A 19,317-nucleotide genomic window follows, 5' to 3' on the forward strand; every position below is an offset into this window, starting at 1 on the left:
CTATATAGACTTTGAGATGGAAAGCTACGTCCTGTCATCTCCAAACCTAGTTCCATATGGTAGCTTACCTCACCAACACCCTCTCTTTTATGACCCCCCCACCCCCCACTCATAGCCTTGTCCTGGCTTACCAGTGACCACCAGGTCCACTGTGGGTCTTTAGGTGGCTGTAATGCTGATAGGCAACTACTTCCCACCAAGCACCCTTTCATTCACCTGCAGTGCCTCTGCTTATGACACCCTTAGGCGACCAGGCGTGTGTGAGCCTCTGGTGAAAAGCTGGGCCTTGTCTGCACATGTGGCGCTGTGAGTAGGGAAACTGACTCCAGGTTCTCTGGACTGAAAGGAGTTGTGAACTCATGGGGAAAGATGACACATTTAAACAAACTTTGTTAAGCACCCACTGAGTACCAGGTCCACTGGGGGCTGGTAAGAACATCTTATCAATAGCTAAGCTCAGCTGAGCGTGGTGGCACACCCCTTAACTTCCAGCACTCGGGAGGCAGGGGCAGGCGGATGTCTGTGAGTTTGAGGCCAGCCTGGTCTACAAAGCGAGTCCAGGACAGCCAAGGCTACACAGAGAAACCCTGGCTCAAAAAGAAAAAAAAAAAGAAAGAAAGAAAGAAAAAGAAAAAACAAACAAGCTAAGCTCCATTGGGGCTTCAGAACTGATAAGGCACATTCTCCAGAGAGGACTTCCAGGCTGGACACCCTTTGCCCCCAACTGTGTGTTGCCCTAAGACTTTATTATGGAAAAAAATGTATATACAACAGTTAAGTTAAAGGAATTGTTCAGTAAACATCTGTATGTTCACCAGCCTTTATAATTCATATTTTGTATATTTGCTCTCATGTCTCTCCATTTCTTTATTCGCCCATTTCCATTTTTAGACGGAGGTATTCTTGAGCCAGTCAAAGCCTTTGATACCCTAGAAAAATGCAGGCTAACTCACTGGTTGCAACTGTGCATATAGAAGCACCTTTTCCCCTTTCGCCTTCTCTCACGCTCGGCTTGGAGCCCAGACTAATGTGCTGGGGACAGATCTTGCCCATGGCTCTCACTCTTCTACCAACTTCAGTCCAGGGTCTGAGTCTCTGAGGGCTCCCTCACACTTACCAGTAACAGAGGTCTTAGAGCCAGATGCACGAGGGTTTGGGTCCTACCCCACTTCATGCTGTCACGAGTCAGCCTCTCTGGGCAAACCTCTGAGGCCTGTTCCATACTGATGAGAACCCCAAGATGGTGTCTGTTAGGATTCACAACCTGCCAGAGCCTCCATCCCTGGCTTCACAACAGAGGTGGCCACATCTGGCTGTTCCTTCCACCAATCGTAACACCCTTCTGTTCTGAGCAGGCTTTTCTAGAAGTCCTGGTAGCTCTGGGAAATTTCATAGGTCCTGGCCACCAGGTTGACACTTTATACCTACTTCAGCCATACGTCCTTGGTACCCTGTGGCCAATACTTGGGATAGGAGGTAGTTCTGAAAGCCAATAAAAAAACCAAAGTTTGGGGAGGCGGGGGTGAGAGCCTCACACCTGGGTTCTTGATAATTCCAAGGACTTTGGCCTAAGACCTCTCCTAAACAGGTGTCGGGCTGTGCTAAGACCACACAGCTGGCCTGGTCTCAGACCCAAGACTTTGCCCAAGGACAAGGATACCCATAAATAAAGCGAGGCCATTCTCAACCTCAGTCATTAACTTCCACAATGCTTCTGCTCAGCCTAACCCTTAGCCTGGTCCTCTTTGGCTCCTCCTGGGGTAAGTGGGCTGGGACCAACCTTGACTGAAGAACCGAGGACAACTTAGCTCCCAGTTCCCATTTAGGGGCCAGCCTGGCCAGAAAAGAAATGGACAGTGCAGGCAAAAGAAAACTGGTGAACCTAGGCAACGGAGGGAGGGAGCCTTTCTGAGCCGGGACTAGGGGAAAAGCCAGGGACCAGTCACACAAACGAGACAGGAGCTTGAGCTAGACCTGAGAAAGCTCAAGAAAACATGAGCGATGTGCATAGATTAGCAAAGCTTTCTGGCTACATGGCAGACTGCTCAGGCCTAGAAGAACAGAGGGCCAAGGAGATGACAACAGGAATCGGGGAGAAGAGTGACCTGGAGAACATCAGGGCGGGGCTGGTGTATGTGGCGGCACGCATAGGACTTGCAGGGCGATGGGGCAGGGCATGCAAGATAGTTTTGTGTGCCTAAAAGGCACTCAAGGAAAGGGGGAGCAATCTTTGGAATATCCAGCTTGGGGTACTGAGGAGCACGTGGGGAGCGGTGGGTCGGTTGTGGCTCCTCACCAGCCCTTTGTTCAGGCTGTGGTGTTCCTGCCATCTCACCCGCACTGAGCTACAGCCAGAGGATTGTCAATGGACAGAACGCAGTGCCAGGCTCCTGGCCCTGGCAGGTGTCTTTGCAGGTACTTACCCTAGGGATGGGTCAGGGTGCTTTATGTCTGTGGGTACCTTAAGCCCTTTCACATGTCTGACTTTTGTCCCTAGGACGGGAACGGCTTCCACTTCTGTGGTGGTTCTCTCATCAGCCCCAACTGGGTAGTCACTGCTGCTCACTGCCAAGTCGTGTGAGTGTATTCCACTCGCCCTGCCTAATCCGTCGCGTCCCACGTCCTTCCCTTGGATGCCCCCTCTGAAACCCCTTTGCACCTACCCATTCCCATTATCCTTACAGGGCTGGACGCCATTTTGCCATTTTGGGAGAATATGACCGATCTTCCAATGCTGAACCCGTGCAGGTGGTAGCCATCTCAAAGGTGAGTACCTGGCTACATGTGTAGAAAGAAAATGGGCTGCAGATGGCTTGCTTTGGACACAGAAGCTCACGCATGCTCTGACCTACCCGCTTCAGCACCGACCCTAGGTGCCTGTGCCCACTCCAGCTGTACATGGCTCTTTACTGACTCCATAGGCCATTACACACCCTAGCTGGAACTCCAGGACTATGAACAATGACGTCACGCTCCTGAAGCTTGCCACACCAGCCCGCTACACAGCACGAATCTCACCAGTCTGCCTGGCTTCCTCAAATGAGGCACTGCCTGAAGGCCTCACATGTGTCACCACTGGTTGGGGCCGAATCAGTGGTGTGGGTAAGAGCTTGGGAAAGAGCGAGGGAAGGCCAAACTAAGCCTCCTGGGCCAACCTGACCGCCTTTCCTGGCCCACAGGCAACGTGACACCAGCACGCCTGCAGCAAGTGGTTCTCCCCTTGGTCACTGTGAATCAGTGTCGGCAGTACTGGGGCTCACGCATCACTGACTCCATGATTTGTGCGGGTGCCTCAGGTGCCTCTTCATGCCAGGTAAGCATGGCACCCTGCCCCTGCACTGTCCCCTGGTATACTTCCCCAAACTGCCATACTGACTTCTCCCCGTCTCCCTCTCAGGGTGACTCAGGAGGCCCTCTTGTCTGCCAGAAAGGAAATACCTGGGTACTTATTGGTATTGTCTCTTGGGGTACTGAAAACTGCAATGTACGAGCCCCGGCCATGTACGCCCGAGTCAGCAAGTTCAACACCTGGATCAACCAAGTCATGGCCAGCAACTAAACTGTCCACAGATCCTTCCCCCATCTCAATCCAATAAAGACACCATGCTCAGTTCTCTTGTGCACCTTTGTCTTTCATCCCAGCTTGTGGGAAGGAGAGGTTCCTGGGAGTTCTACCCATGACTTGGACTTTGTCTTCTAGCATAGCAATGGCTGAGCAGCCAGGAGCTTCCCGCAATAGGCATCCCAGGCTGTGACCCTTACTCCTCTTTTTGAACAATCCACTAGTCCCGTGGCACAATCTGTGGTCAGAAAAAAAAAATGGCAGCCTTCCCTAGGGGAGGGCAGCCTGTTTATTGGATATAGAAGATACATTTACAGAGTACACAAAATAAATAACTGCACATTCTCCATCCACGTCCATGGCATGAAGGCCTGGTGGACCTATCAAAGGCCCAGGACACTAAACTCCCTCTGTCCTATCCTCACGACCAGGCCTACTTTGGGCAAGAGAGAAAGCAAGTCCCCAGTGGTTCACACCCCATCTGGCAGGTGGGGGATTCTGAGGCTGTGAGGCTTGGATTCTCCACTGCCTCCTCGCCAGGAGAAGGGACCTAAGGAGAGGGTATATAAGGCACAGTTGACTTGGCACAGAGTGGTCTCTTTGGTTTCTCAGTGGAGGTGGCATATGTAGCAAAGAGGGCCTAGCCCAAGGCTGCCTCCTGAAGAGTTGAATGGAATAAGACTCTTCCTGCTGACAGAGGCTCTTAGTCTGGCCAAGGCCCAAGCTAGGCTCTGTCTGGCCCCTTCCTACCCACTAAAAGCAGCTACAGAGGGAGGGAGCTTGGATTCCAGCCTCCTGTGGTGGTGGTAGGGGAGACCATGACAATTACAGGGCCCGCTGTGGCTCAGTCCTCTGGGGAAGCAGCCCCTGTGGCCCTGCCCTACCTCCTAGAAGGGCCCCTCCAGCCTGAGACTCAGTGAGGCCAACCTAGAAAGTTAATGCTATGAAAAGAAATGGGCACAGGACAGATCGGGCAAGGCCAGCACCCACGGCACCCAGGGTTCAGAGGCAGGTAACACAGTATGGCTAAGTTCCAGGGTGAGGTTTGGAGAAGCTGAGCAGAAGGGGAGTTGAGCAGCCCAGGACTCTCCCCCAATTCAGCAACTCCTTTCTTTCCTCTTCCTTTTGGAGGGCTGTGGGTTTGTAAGGATGTGTACCAGTCACCACCCCTCCCTGGCCATCTATTCCCAGACCAGACACTAGATGGCACCATCGCGGAGCTATAAAGGAGGGCATGGCAGCTCCAGAAGACAAGCGGCAAAGGGCAATACCAAAGGAATTCTGAGGAGAACCCTTTCCAGGCACATCCACCCCCAGGTAGCAGCAGCTGAGCTCCCTTTAACCCCTCAGTGCTGAGGAGGCAGATGGGGAATGAAATGTATCCAATAGGACAGAGAGACTACAGTGGGCTCTGCAAAGGTACTGAGGGTGATAGATTGAATCCCTCTCATAGAGAGGCTGGAGCCTGAGGTTAAGGTCCATGCCACAGTCCTACCGCTAGAGGTGCTGGCAAGTCTGAAGGCTAGAAGGGGTCCCTGGTGGCACCATGAAGAAAGATGTATCTTGGCTGGGGAAATGGTGGGGTTGCTTGGATCTAACTGGAGCTAAGGGACCAATGAGGTCTTGCAATCTAGCTATGGCAAAAGCTTAGACCTCCCACCTTTAATTCCAGCACTTGGGAGGCAGAGGCACGTGGATTGCTGTGAGTTTGAGGCCAACCTGGTCTACAAAGTGAGTCCAGGACAGCCAAGGCTACACAGAGAAACCCTGTCTCAAAAAAAAAAAAAAAGCTAGACCTCCCACTGGAGCATGGTCCTAAAGATTAGCATGGCAGAGAATACGGAAGCTAGACCAATGCTTTGCAGAGGAAAGGGGGTTATAAAAGTAACGGGTTAGAAGAGTCCTGAGCCATAGGAGTCTTTCTACCCAACACTTAGGCCCCTGTGGTCCAAGGAAGAAGCAAACATTAAGGAGATCAGGGGGGACTGGGTCCCACACCTTTTCCCAACTCAAACAGAGCAGCTGCCTCCCAGCCCATTCCGTCATAACAAGCCCAGGACCACGACAGGAGCTGGGCCCAGGCATGCTCTACACACTGCTGGCCATGAGGCCTAGCTACAGAGAAGGTATTGGGCCCAGGTGACATGGCAGAGAGTGGCCAGGATGAGATGAGAGTGTGTCCACGTCACAGCCGGTGGCTCAGCCGTTATACTGCTGTTGGTAGCGCAGGTTGAGCTCCCGCAATTCACGCTCCCGAACCCGGCGCGACTTGCTGGAGCGTGTGGAGCGGCTGGAACGGGTGGACTGGGAGGACTTGGTGCTCTGGCAGCGAGAAGAAGCACGCTTGAGGAGATTCTGGGAGATGGATCGGTGCAGATTCTTCATGGATGAAGAGGCTGCCATGCTCACTACCCATGGGTGTCTTAGGGCCTGCAGTGCAGTCATCCGGGCTCCAGGGTCCACGGTCAGCAGGCGGTCAATGAAGTCCTTGGCTAGATTAGATACACTAGGCCAGGGCTAGAAGCCAAGGACAAAAATTAGTGTGAGAGGACTCAACACTGTCCTCCCATCTGGATGTTGCCAACATCACAGAACTAGGATCTGCCCAGCCTTTGTGCAGTCTAGAGAGGCCGCACCCCTCTTCTCTCGCAGCAGACTGCAACTCCTTCCCTGCCCTTCAACACTGACCCAGGCTACTAAGCAGGCACTGCTCAGTGATGAGTCTGACAAGGAGGAAAAGGACCTGGTGTCTATCCTAGGAAGCAACTTTAAGTGTTCTGCACCCGAAGCCTGGCTAAAAGAGATGGCCCCTGCCAAGACCCTTAACCTACCCTAGGGAGGGTTTTTGTTTGTTTGTTTTGAAACAGAGTCTTCTTTGCATAGCCCGGAACCTGGAACTAAATATATAGACTAGGCTAGCCTGTAACTCAGTGAGATCCACCTGCCTCTTTTTCCTGAGTGCTTTGCATGTACCACTATATCTGGCTTAGAGATTTTTAAATATTTATATGTGTGTGTACCTGAGTGCATGTATATGCAAAAAATATACATACATATATACATACATATACACATATATACATACACACATATCCACACATATATACATATGCGCCAATGGAGGATGGATGGACCTGGAGTGACAGGCAGCTGTGAGCCCTTATGTGGGTACTGGGAACAAACCTAGGTCTTTTGTAAGAGCCGCTCTTAACTGCTAAGCCATCTCTGCAGTTCTCCCAGATTTCTGAAGAGAGTGATCCAAATTCTCTCACCATGTCTAACCTTCAACAACTGTCTGTCTGGACCAGGCCAAGTAGAGGAGAACTTCACAACCCTCACTGAGAGAGTCTCCCTTCTAACTTACAAGGAATGTCCTGCACAACCTGAGCCTCCTGGCCACCAAGAGAAAGAACTTTTGTTCGTTTGGTTGGTTTTTCGAGACAGGGTTTCTCTGTGTAGCCTTGGCTGGCCTCGACTTGCTTTGTAGAGAACTCATAGAGATCCACCTGCCTCTGTCTCTCCAAGTGCTGGGATTACAGGTGTGTGGCACCATGCCCAGCCTGAAAAAAATAACACTTAATAAAAATAAATAAATAAGAAAATAACACTTAATGCATCTATATTTTTCCAGTCTGGTGATAGTGTAGGGAATTCTGGGGCCAAATAAAGATGAGATGATGACCCTTTTCAGAGGCTCTTTCCAGTTTATATGACTTCTCTGAGCCACAAAAGCTCCTGTAAAATTAGCCAAGTGTACTGGTACATGCCACTAATATCAGCATGTGAGGGACAGAGGCAGGCAGACGTCTGTTAGTCAGGCCACTACAGTCTACATAGTGAGATGCTATCTCAAACCAAACAAGCTGGATGGTGGTGGCACACGCCTTTAATCCCAGCATGGGAGGCAGAGGCCAGTGGATCTCTGAGTTAGAGGCTAGCCTGGTCTACAGAGCTAGTTCCAGAACAGCCAGGGCAACACAAAGAAACCCTGTCTCAAAAAACAAACAAAAAAAAAAACCACCACAAAAAAACAACCAACCAAACCAACCGCTTCCTCTGAGTACTGTGTGCCAGCCTCCTTCTAGTACACTCTATCCCAACAGCTCTCCTAAAAGCCTGTTCTGCTACAGGAAACCTGAGCTGCCTTGTCTCAGGTATCCAGCAAGTGTCTGTCAATCCCTGGGTCTCAGCCTCCCTAGCTTGTCTTTACCTGGTTGAACTTAAATTCTTAGTGCCAAGAACATCTCCTTAGATGCTTTCCTAGCCCTCAGTGCTTACAACTATTTCAGTCTGTGAATTCAAGTTACTTATTCCCATTAGATGGCACCGAGCCCTAGTGCTAGCTAGGTATACAGCACATGTAGAGGAACCTGGTACGTGTAGGTGCAGTGAATTAACCACCACTGAATGCTGTCCAATGGTGTCCTTCGTGGAAACTGCTTTAGGCCACTGAACTCAGCCTAGTGGGGCTAAGTGCTATAGAGAGTTGAGTTAGGATTAGGGTTGCGGATCCTTAAGCTGCCCTACTAGAGGACAGGTTCTGGAGCCTGAAATCTCCTGAGAGAACTTCTAGAAAGGGCTCTGATGCATAAAGGGTAGGTAGCTGGATAATTCCCTGTTCTGCTGTACAGGCTCTGCTATGATCCCAGGGGTACCACTGCTCTCTTTACTGCTAGGTGAAGTCTGTCTGTCCTATTCCATGGCACCCTTCACCTTGGGGAACCCATGAACACGCTCTCCAGGTGCACAGGCACACCTTACAAGCGTTCATATTCCAGGTAGGGACATGGCCATTTAACACACACCTGCTGATTCCCATTACCCTAGTAGGGCTCCCTTGACCTCCTTCTAGACAAGAGGTCATCCCTTCCCAACTGCTAGACAGAAGTGATGCAGAAGTGGCCTCCTAAGGAAGAGGTAGGAGGTAAAGAGGTAGGAGGTTTTCTCATAGTCACCCACACACACCCACACACATACTGTTTGGTTGTTGTTTTTTTTTTAGACAATGTTTCTCTGTGTAGTCCTGGATATCCCAGACTCACTTGTAGACAGGCTCGCCTGGAACTCACAGAGATCTGCCTCTGCCTCCCAAATGCTGGGATTAAAGGCTTGCACCACCATGCCCAGCTGTTATAATCTTTTTAAAGACCTCTCTGTGGAGTGATGCTGCCAGCTGATCACAGACTGGATCAGAACACCTGCGTTGTGCTGCCCTGCTGGGCTTCTCTGGGAGCTAGGAGACATACTGCAGCCCAGCCTGGGTTCTTGGAAGAACAGTTCCAGGGCATCCCAGGGTATTCTGAACAAAGCTGTCTGTTCCTTATTCCATTCTGGACAGAGGAGCAACTCCTTGTTATGCACATTAGAGCCCAGCACGTCTTCAAGCCCGTCATTCAGGAGGCAGAGGCAGGTGGATCTCTTGAGTTTGAAGCCAGCCTGGACTAGAGTGAGTTTCAGGATGAGTAGAGCTACACAAAGAAACCATGTCTTAAAATATCAGTAATGATGATGATGATGGTAACAAAAGATCCCAGTACTTGGTAGATGGAGGCAGGAGGATCAAGAGTTCAAAGCCACCCTGTACTTCAAAGACAATCTGAAGCCAGTTTGTCCCTCCTGAGACACTAACCCAAACACCCTTCTAAAAACAAAAGAGGAGCAGTTTCTCTGCAGAAGATGGAGCAGTGGTAAAGCTGGACTCACAAGCTGGAAGCCTGAACATGGATGAACTGGAGGCTCTCACTTGAGAGCCTCACCCAGTTAAAGTGTGGACTCCTGTGGCTTCAAACCAGTCTGATAGTCTTAGAAGGGCCTCTCAGCAGACCTGCACAGTGAGCTTAAACAGCTCCATCTCCAGAGGGGCACAGGCAAGCACCAGGTGCCACCCCCCGCTGCTTGTCAGGCGGTCAGCCTGTTAGTGCTAAAGCAAGCCAGATTGATCCACCCTCCCTACTCCCCAGACTCTCGCCTTATCAATTACTGCTTTCGTGCCTCTGTGTACAGAATGCCAATGGACTCATTTGTCTGAGGGGCAGCACAGCTCTCTGGAAGGCCCCCAACACTCCCCATCTTTGAAGAGTTGGGAACAGCCATGCTGGTAGTGGTCTCCAAGCCAATGTGACTCAAGTTATACCTTTGTGTTAGAAAAAAAATGCAGTACAAAGTCAAGCAGGCTAAACACAGGGAGGTGGGCCTCACCTAGCCTGCAGACAGTGAGGCAGGGCTTGGGCTGACCTCCAGCTAAGCAACCTCTGAGAAAGCTTACCTAGACCTCCCACATCTTCCAGTCCCGCTTCTGGCCTCATGCCCAACCCAGCGCCTCCCAAGAAAGTGGTCAGTACCTGCAGCCCACCCCATCTGCTTCTCTGCAGCCTAAATATGTCTGCCAGGCTCTGACTGACTAGTCAGGAGGCATTCTGAGCATGAGAAAAAGAAAAATGATTAAACAGCCATGCCCTTTAGTTTCCAAAGTTCTAACTGCTTTCTCTGGCTGAAGGACAGAACTCTGACCTCAGTCTGTATATATCCTTGGGCCCAGGCAGCCACATTCATGGCCTCAGGTGACAACAGATGGGACAGGTCCCAAGTAGCAGCTGGTTAGTCTCACAGAGATTTCTACCTTCATGTGGACTGCTATGAGACACAGGAGGGGCGAGGGCTAATAGGAAACGTTAAGAGGTTAGTTAGCTCTGCCTGCAGACATTAGATTAGAAGGCAGCTTCAATGCATGTGCCACCAGCCCATCCTCTCCAGGAGTCTCTGGACACTTGCATGGCGGGGCTGGGCCCTGGGCTCAGTCTGACCATCAAGCTGGCTGCTTTTCCCCAGTACACAGATCCCAGAGACCTTGTTCTCTCGCCACTGAAGTGCCTACTCTTGAGGGTAACAGCAGAGAGACAACTGCAGGGACTAGGAGGAACCACTCCCTGACCATTTCCCCCTTATTATCGGCTACTTTTCTCCTGAGCCAAAGCCACTCCTGAGGACTCCAGAGGACTTAGAGGGAGAGGCACCTACAGACAGGCACTCTGTTCCAGCTCGGAGGCCTTGTCTCTCCTCCTCTCTGCTCCTCCTACCTGAGTGGAGGACATGGCAAGCACAGTTCCCAAGGCTGCTACGTAGTCTCACTTCCAGCTTGCAAGTCCAGAAAGGGGATGATGACGGAGGTACCTGTGCAGCCTTGGCTGTGCAGGGATGAGCAAGCTGCTTCCTTCTGGCAGCAAACCCTGCTCACCTCCTGCCTCAAACCTCTCTCAAGTGAGACTAGAAGAAAACAAATGGCCCAAGTCTCTTCTGGCTGACATCAGGGTGACAGATTAAAGTGTCAGACTATAAGTTGTGACCAAGTAACTGCACTTCTCTGTATGACCTAAGAGAACTCACAGCCCCTCACTTTCAGAATGGAGAGACTGACCACAACGCAATTCAAAGTTTCTTCTAATTTTGAAAAGTTCTGGATTTTAAGAATATGCTTCTCATCTTTTTTCACTTCTTAGCTGCATGCAAGGCAAGAAGCAGAGGATGTGGTACTCAAGCTGACCTGGCCCCTGAGGTTCCTCATGCAGCCCATGACTGTGGGATAAGAAGGCAGTCGCACTGCAGAGCAGCCAGGGGGAGGGAGGAACAAAGCTGGGCTTGCTACCATGACTCAGTTCCTCCTTCAGCTTTGTCTCAAGATGTATTTTTATATTTTCAGATCCAGTATTCCCACCTTCAAAGGCCTTCTTTCTGTACTTACGTGGGCCTGAATGAAAGCAGAGAAAAGGGCACAGAAGAAATTCTGGGAACTAGAGCTTTGGGTTTACTCAGGAGAGCAGAACTCTCATTGTAACAGTAAGGACGGCACACTCAGAAGCTACCCAAAATTATGCTTTTTGAAAAATCTAGCAAGATTGGACACTGGTGGGGCCAGCAAACCCTGTGACCAAGACAGCAACATTGGGATCCCTCCCACGCTGAGATTCCATAGTGGCTAGGGAAGGAGTGAGCAGCAGAGAGCAGGATGTGGAAGGGCAGTCTGAAGACAGAAAAGAGAAAGATGAGAACAGAGGTTTTTAAAGGACTTTGTTGAGACAAGGTCGTGTAAGGTCAGCCTCACCTTCTGAGTGTTGGGATTCTAAGTGTGTACCGTCATGCCCTGCTGGTCTTTGTTTTTGCTTTAATTTTGAGACATAGTTCTTTATGTGTTTCCCAGATTGATCTCAAGTAACCCCACCATTTGAACATCCTCAGCTGCATTCAGCTGAACGCAGAGTTTCGGTGTTTTGTTTGTTTTTATACTTCTTCAAGCATATTAGGCTTGAAGTGGAATCTCTCCAGCCCTGCCTGAAGTCTGCATTTGGTTTTAGGCCAGCGATTCTCAAGTAGTGGGTTGAGACTCCCTTGGGGTTCACCTATCAGGTCTCCTGAATATCAGGCATTTATACTGTGATTCATAACAGTAGTAAAATTACAGTTATGAAATAGCAACAGAGTAATTTTATGGTTGGAGGTCACCACAATACAAGGAATAGAACTAAAGGGTAAGGCACTGACTGCTCCTCCTGAGGTCAATTCCCAGAAACCATGTGGTGGCTCATAACCACCTATAGTGTGATCTGATGCCCTCTTCTGGCCTGCAGGCGTACCTGCAGGCAGAGCACTGTGTACATAGTAATAAATAAATAAAAAGGCAGAGCTCAGCTACCCAGTATGATTGACCCTGGGGAGTTTAGACCAGCCCAGCAACATAAAGACCCATGTCTCAAATTTTATTTGTAAAAACTAAAGTTTACATTTAAATTAAATAGGGGCAGGGGGTGAGTGTATTGCTTAGTGAAGTAGTGCTTGCTTATCATGGTACAAGTCTCAGAGTTTAATTCTGAGCACCAAAATAAAGGAGAGAAAAGGAAAGGGGGAAAGAGAGAGGAGGAGAAGGAGAAGGAGAATATGAGAACAAAATGTAACCTTGTGTCCTGACATGTTCCCTCATGAAGCAAAAGGGGTAAGAAAGGGGACAGTGCTGGGCGGTGGTGGCACACGCCTTTAATCCCAGCACTTGGGAGGCAGAGGCAGGCAGATCGCTGTGAGTTCGAGGCCAGCCTGGGGTACAAAGTGAGTCCAGGACAATCAAGGCTACACAGAGAAACTTTGTCTCAGAAAAAAAAAAAAAAAGGAAAAGAAAAGAAAGAGGGCAGAGACAGAACAGGGTTCTGGATCTAGATGAATGCTATAAAGTGGTATCTTTTACTTCTATTCAAGGATTCTGCCAAAGCCACGAAGTATTGAGAGCCTGAGTTTTGAACACTTGGATTTCTTTCTTACTTCTTTAAACAAACTTCTTCCCATCTAAAATAAAAATTTAGATGTATCCCAAGAGGGCTTCAAACTCACTATGTAGCTAAGGATGACCCTGAACTCCTGATCCTCCTGCTTCTACCTCCCAGTGTATGCAGCACTCAGGATGAAATCTAGAGCCTCAGGTATGTGAGGGAAGCATCCTACCAATTGAGAGACACTCCAGTGCCCCATTTTAACTCTGAAGTGATATGGAGGGAGTTAGACTCTCACTCACAGATATTGTGGTCTCTTTCCTCAGAGGTCTGTGTCCTAGAACTCTGGGCACAGCAGGATTTAGTTCAGGGCTAGTACTCAGTCAACACTGAATAGCAGGTTGAGTAAAGAGGTGAAGGTCAGTTTTCTGCTCAAGTGATATGGACCACACTAAAGTGGAGCCCCGCTTGGTATAGGAGCACGCACTGGGACATAGATAAAACAAGGCATTCCAAGCACAAGTGGCCTTGTGAGATGGAGAAACTGGGTGGGGGAGGGGAGTGTGCAGAGGTATGGTTAGTAGGGACAGGACCAGGCAAGTCACCATAACCATCCCCCAAACACAGAGTTACCATCCATCTTAGTTTAGGCAAGACCATGAATAACTCTGAAGAAGTCAGAATGTGGGAGAGAGGCCAGCCTGACAGCTCCCTGAATGACAGGGAGTAAATATCCAGGTGAAGTCAGACAGTGAGGAGAGAGAGGGAGGGGACCACTCATGAACAGGGATGATTGAGCACAGCCATGTTGTTCCCTTTTGTTGGAGGGCCTCTGAGGGCTGAGAGTGGAAAATGGCAGAGATGAAAAGTAACTCTAGCCAAGGCTGACAAGCTGCTGGAAGTGTTGGGATAGAGCAAGGCCATTCTGTAGGGAGGGCTGAGTGCAGCGGAGTTAGGCATGGCAGCTGCTTCTATCACCACAGGGAAGGTGCTGCTCTGGGGAGTATGTAACCAGGGCAGCAGGAACAAAAGAATGCCTAAGGGACTAAACTCTGGGCGCCTGCAGCCCATGAGAGAGCAAATGACGGGGCTTTGCTCTTCCTTTGGAGCCTGCCTCCTGCCTCATCACAGAAAGGAAAGCTCTTATCTCCCTAGAAGAGGATTACAACCAAGGTCTCCAACACTGAGCATCCACTGTGCATACTCAATGACCCGAACACAGCTGCCTTTCAGGGCTGCCTGCTGCGAGGTGTTAGGGAAGGCCTGTCTGAGGGTGACAGCAGTCTGGTTTCTTTATGATGTCCAAAACTGAGGCCAGCCCAGTGCAGTACAGATCTCTTGGAATGGAAGATTGAGCTACATCATCTCATCACTCATCCTGCCATCCGTGCTATCCCAGTGCCAGAACCAAGTCCCGGTGTAACTTATTTGTATCTCCTTGCAACAGCAGCTATAGATTTGTAACCATCATATAATTCTGAGTGTAAGAGCTAGGAGAAAAAGAAGCAAGGAAGAGTCAGGTGAGGAGAGGGTCAGGCAAGAGCTCGGATGGGATGCTCAGCCAACTCTGACTTTGGGAACCCATCTTATTACAGGGGATCAGAACTCAATGGTGCTCGTCCCACTCACGGACCCTTGGCCCCAGGCTGGCTTGTCACCAGAGGCCCATGAGACCACCTCCTACCATCCCATATTTCCCAGGCAGAAGCAGGGTGCGTTTCTTCTCTCACCAGCTGTCACCTCTTCACAGGCACTTAGCTTCCTGAATAAGGCTTTGTGAGCCTCTGCTCAAGCCCACCTGTCCCTGGCGTAGTCACCAGGCTCACTCACAGCTCAGAGTGCCCAAGTGGAGGAGGATGGCAATTCAGGCTTCTAAATTCAAAAGACAGCAGAGCTGCTGATGGCACCATCATTCTGCCATCAATCCTCCAAGAGCCTTCTCATACATCCTGCCTCTAGGAATAGAACCCTTGACAAAAGCGGTGACATCAGGCCAAGGATTGTCACATTTCTTGTCAAGTGAAACACTGCAGCACTGAGTGAGAGAGCCCTAACAGTACTTCAGCATGAGTCTACAGATGACTCACGTCCTGTATTCACTCCTTTCAAAACAGCTCTTCAACCTCCTAAGGTCTCTTGTAACAGGAAGTTCACCTCTTGGGTGGCTTTGTATCTTGTCTTCTCTCACCCGCATACAGGCCTTCCTTGGCCCTTAGGAGCACGTTCCCTATCACTTCCAAACTACCTTCTATTCCAGCACCTCTAAACAGGATAAATTTCAAATTTCTCTTCAAAATGTTATCTGCATCTGCATCTCCTCTTTTTTCAAAGTCCTACACCTGCCCTAAATGAAGAGTGCGTTCACTCCTGGGACTCTAGGAAACCTTCTGTGTGTGCCCACAGGCAGCAGTTCCTAAGCACACCACCAGAGCGCGCTCTGCTTCATCTAATCTGCGGCCTTTCCCAGGGCCTCACCAGTGACGACTCATACTTCCCTTGGGAGAAACCAGAAGAATGTTCCTTCTAGTCACAAGTCTAGTTCAACCCAGCACATGTTGTGATAGGCAGTTGTGATGTGCTAAGCCAGGTCTGTGACATGTGTATGTGCTGACACAGTGTCCTCTAGGGCCTTACAGGTCAGCAAGGAGATGTGTGTCCAAACACAACATTACAAGGAAGCACTAGCAACATGCTGAGGCATGTGTTGCAAAGAAAAGCAGACTAGTCCCTGAGCCCAAGATGGCATACATTTCAATCTTTGGCCTGCTGCCCTAAGCTGTGAAAACACTGGCAAGCTACTGAAACACACTAGCCTCAGTTTCCCCGTGTATAAATGGGTGGAGACTGGAGATGTTAGATGTAGCGTACCAGCTCAATACCTTGTACCTGGTAGGCTCCGCATAATGGCAGTGCTCAGCATTATTCCTAAGGAAAAGGAATGTTTGAATTGGATCTTTCATAGCTGCTAAGTTTCTAAGGTCAACACCAAGAATAAATGGAACAGTTTGAGAAAAATCTTACCGTGCTGAGTGACTGTAGCAAACATCTGGGGCCAATAGTATGTACAAGTGGGGTAAGCCTGAGCCTGGACTTTGGACTGAAGTATCAAAATGTCAGGATTGTGGAACGCCACTACCACAGGGCCCAATTAGTATGTGAGGGCAGAAGCCTTCCAACTCTCTAGGTGAGAGAGGATGGTCCTCTCTAGAGAAGCCTCTAGATCTGCCCTCAAAGCTGATGTTCCTCCTGAAGAGCTTGGATTAGCACCATTTTCCTAACCATGTGGGGCCTATGTCCTAGAATCCATGGTCTCATGGTCTGTCCCAAACAGGCCCAAGAGCAAAGCTGGGGCTTTTTTTTTTTTTTTAAGATTTATTTATTTATTATGTCTACAGTGCTCTGCCTGCATGTACGCCTCCACACAAGAAGAGGGCATTATATCACATTATAAATGGTTGTGAGCCACCATGTGCTTGCTGGGAATTTAACTCAGGACCTCTGGAAGAGCAGCCAGTGCTCTTAAATGCTTAGCCATCTCTCCAGCCCTTTTTCAGTTTTTCTAGACAGGGTTTCTCTGTGTAGCCTGGGCTGTCCTGGCCTCACTTTGTAGACCAGGCTAGTCTTGAACTCACAACAATCTGCCTGCCTCTGTCTCCCAAGTACTGGGATTAAAGGCGTGCCCCACCACCACTCACCTAAACTGGGATCATTTTAACAGCATCCAGTTAATTAGGTACCACCTATAAAACTTTCTGTGGCATTTGTCCTATCAGGAAGCTGGGGATCATCTTAGCTGTACAGGGTTCCTAAAACCAAACCCTTTGTCTCTTTCCCTTCTGCTCCATTCTCCCAGACAATGTCCTATTTACCCTGGAGCTCAGTCAGTCAGTATAGGAGCCTTCTGCTGAAGCCCATAGCCTCACAGAGGCTGTGGGGACAAACCCTGCAAGGAACAAGGGTACCAGACAGGGCTCAGTGCACAGGAAACAGGTAGACTTTCCTGTCTCTTGTATTTTCCTAGATGCTTGTGCATAGGCAGTGATCAGTAGGATAAAAAGGTAACTGGCAGCCAAGCGGATCTCTGAGTTTGAGGCCAGCCTGGTCTACAGAGTGAGTTCCAGAAGCCGGGCGTGGTGGCACACGTCTTTAATCCCAGCACTCAGGAGGCAGAGGCGGGCGGATCGCTGTGAGTTCAAGGCCAGCCTGGTCTACAAAGTGAGTCCAGGACAGCCAAGGCTAACACAGAGAAACCCTGTCTCGAAAAACCAAAAACCAAACAAACAAACAAACAAAAACCACAAAAACAGAGTGAGTTCCAGGACAACCAGGGCTACATAGAGAGACCCTGTCTTAAAACAAAACAAAACAAAAACAAAATTAACAACAACAAAAACAAAACCCCCAAAACTGGCCTCCGGCACAGAGGAACAGATCTCTCCCCTAGGCAACACCCACACAAATCATTTTTAGGTGACCTATTATTTTTAAGTCACTTTTTATATTACCATGATAAAAGTACATTTAAAGGCACAGCTTAAGCAAGGCTAGATAGCTCAGCAGTTAAGAGTACTGGCAGCTCTTCCAGAGGACCACAGTTCAATTCCCAGCACCCACAAAGCAGCACACAGCTGTCTGTAACTCCAGTTCCAGATATATGACACCCTTGTACAGACATGCAGCCAGAGCACCAATGCCCATAAAAATAAGTAAATCTTAAAAAAAAAATCTTTCCACAGAGGTTAGGTAGTTAGATCTGTTTTGGGGTTAGCCAAGTTCCTGGTAGTAGAAAAATATGACCAGAGTCTGCCAGATTTGACCCTGAACTGGGAACTGATGTGCTCAACTCCAACTAGAGGATGGGGAGGCAAAGGCTGGGCAACACCCAGCTCCTACACTCACGCTGAGGGCCCAGACCCACTGCCCAGGACTCCGGCAGCCAGAGCACAGAATTTCTGCCTCTAACCTTCGGATGCCGGTAGAAGCAGGAGACCTGAGTCCACACCTACTCCACTCATTTGTTATTCCCCCATGCTCAGATAATCAATAATCAGGTAGCAAGACTGCAAGCTCCAATTAGATAAACTATTTGTTCAACAATTGCCAGAATCAGAAATTCTTCGGTGTGCCTATAGATTTTTCAAGTCTTTCCACTTAGAAACGCATACTCTCCCCTCCCTAGCTGAGTGCCGCCATACCGCCCTCTCATCTGGACCCTCGACAGCTTGGCACCACACAGAGCTCAGAATGAAAGCAGCCTTTCAACTTTCAGACATTCATGCCCTATTTAAAATATCAGTTTCGGCTCCAACCTCCTATCTAGACCGCAGAACTTCCTGAGCCTCTGCAGGGCTCTCTGGCTGACCCGTGGCATCCTGTACTCTTTAGTACTAGCCCAGCACAGATTTGTGAGAGTCAATTTTTTAAAATCACATATACATTCACTTAAAATCTATAAATGACAGGAGACCACACATGAGCTTTCCATGGCGTTGGTCACCCTGTGGAGAGTGTCAGGTGTTCTACAGTGACCTCTATACTTCAGAGCCCACATAGCCCAGGTGTCAGTGTAAACAGCTGTCTTCCTCTCAGAAATGGTGCAGGAAGATACCCTCCCAGTGCTGTGACAGAGCTGTGCAGAAGAAGACGGCTCTGTCCATTAAATCATTGCCACCTTTGAAATGTATGACCTGGGGACCGTCCTAGAGAAGAGCACCCCATTCTTGAGAAAGGGACATCCTCGATTAACCCCACAACTTCACCTGCAAGCTAACAGGAGGCTGATATAGCATGGGATGCCAAGCCATGAAACGTGATGCAAGGCCCTTGGGTGACTCTTACAAGGAGCATTGTTGTGGGCCAGATGATGGGGTTGGGAGAGGGCAAGCCTGGCCCAAATCCCTAGGAGGAAAGCCAGGTCACAGACGACAGTAGCTCCCAGAGCTCCTTCCCTTCCGTGTAGGTTGCAAAAAAGGCAACCTATAGTGATGATGCACACCTGTAATCTCAGAATGTGGGAAGAGGAGGCAGGAGAATTAGGAGTTCAAGGCCATCCTTGACTACATAGTTTCAGGTCAATCTGGACTACAAAGCATATGGGCATTGAAAGGTACTCAGTAGGTAAAGGCGCTTGCCATTCAAGACTGATGATTTGAGCTTGATTCCGAGAATCTACATAAAGGTATAGAGAGAACCTATTCTACAATGCTGTCTTCTGCCTTCTACATACTTGCTGTAACATACACATACCCCACAGCCACATGCACACATACAATAGTAAATAAAGCACTAAAAAGCAAAACACAGCCAGGCGTGGTGGCGCACGCCTTTAGTCCTAGCACACGGGAGGCAGAGGCAGGAGGATCACTGTGAGTTCGAGACCAGCCTGGTCTACAAAGTGAGTCTAGGACAGCCAAGGCTACACAGAGAAACCCTGACTCGAGGAAAAAAAAAGTGGGACCAGTCTACCGTCCACATCTGTGTGTGTGGTATATGTGTGTACATGTG

The 19,317-nt window shown here is 49.4% G+C and overlaps 2 protein-coding genes across 2 annotated transcripts in view; one reads left to right on the forward strand and one right to left on the reverse strand.

Annotated features, from left to right (window-relative positions):
• CTRL (chymotrypsin like) lies at positions 1 to 4,849 on the forward strand. Its single transcript, XM_084755572.1, has 7 exons — positions 1 to 1,760; positions 2,312 to 2,415; positions 2,498 to 2,577; positions 2,685 to 2,766; positions 2,922 to 3,102; positions 3,180 to 3,313; positions 3,398 to 4,849. The coding sequence occupies exons 1-7, from the start codon at positions 1,709 to 1,711 to the stop codon at positions 3,557 to 3,559; spliced, it is 795 nt and encodes a 264-aa protein (XP_084611698.1). The 5' UTR covers positions 1 to 1,708; the 3' UTR covers positions 3,560 to 4,849.
• Positions 3,802 to 19,317, reverse strand: part of PSKH1 (protein serine kinase H1) — a 25,361-nt gene continuing 9,845 nt past the window's right edge. The window contains exon 3 of the mRNA XM_084755551.1: positions 3,802 to 6,079. Within this exon, the coding sequence (XP_084611677.1) occupies positions 5,762 to 6,079 (318 nt within the window). The 3' untranslated portion in view covers positions 3,802 to 5,761. The remainder of the gene's footprint in view (positions 6,080 to 19,317) is intronic.

The sequence above is a fragment of the Acomys minous genome (genome assembly GCF_964271855.1).
Source record: "Acomys minous genome assembly, chromosome: 14".
In the NCBI taxonomy this organism is placed as follows: Eukaryota; Metazoa; Chordata; class Mammalia; order Rodentia; family Muridae; genus Acomys; species Acomys minous.

Bases quoted from the DNA above. Each gene is read 5' to 3' on its own strand.
- CTRL (XM_084755572.1), top strand. From the start codon at position 1,709: ATGCTTCTGCTCAGCCTAACCCTTAGCCTGGTCCTCTTTGGCTCCTCC. The intron at 1,761-2,311 runs GTAAGTGGGCTG...CCCTTTGTTCAG, and splicing joins CCTCTTTGGCTCCTCCTGGG to GCTGTGGTGTTCCTGCCATC. The intron at 2,578-2,684 runs GTGAGTGTATTC...TTATCCTTACAG, and splicing joins GCTGCTCACTGCCAAGTCGT to GGCTGGACGCCATTTTGCCA.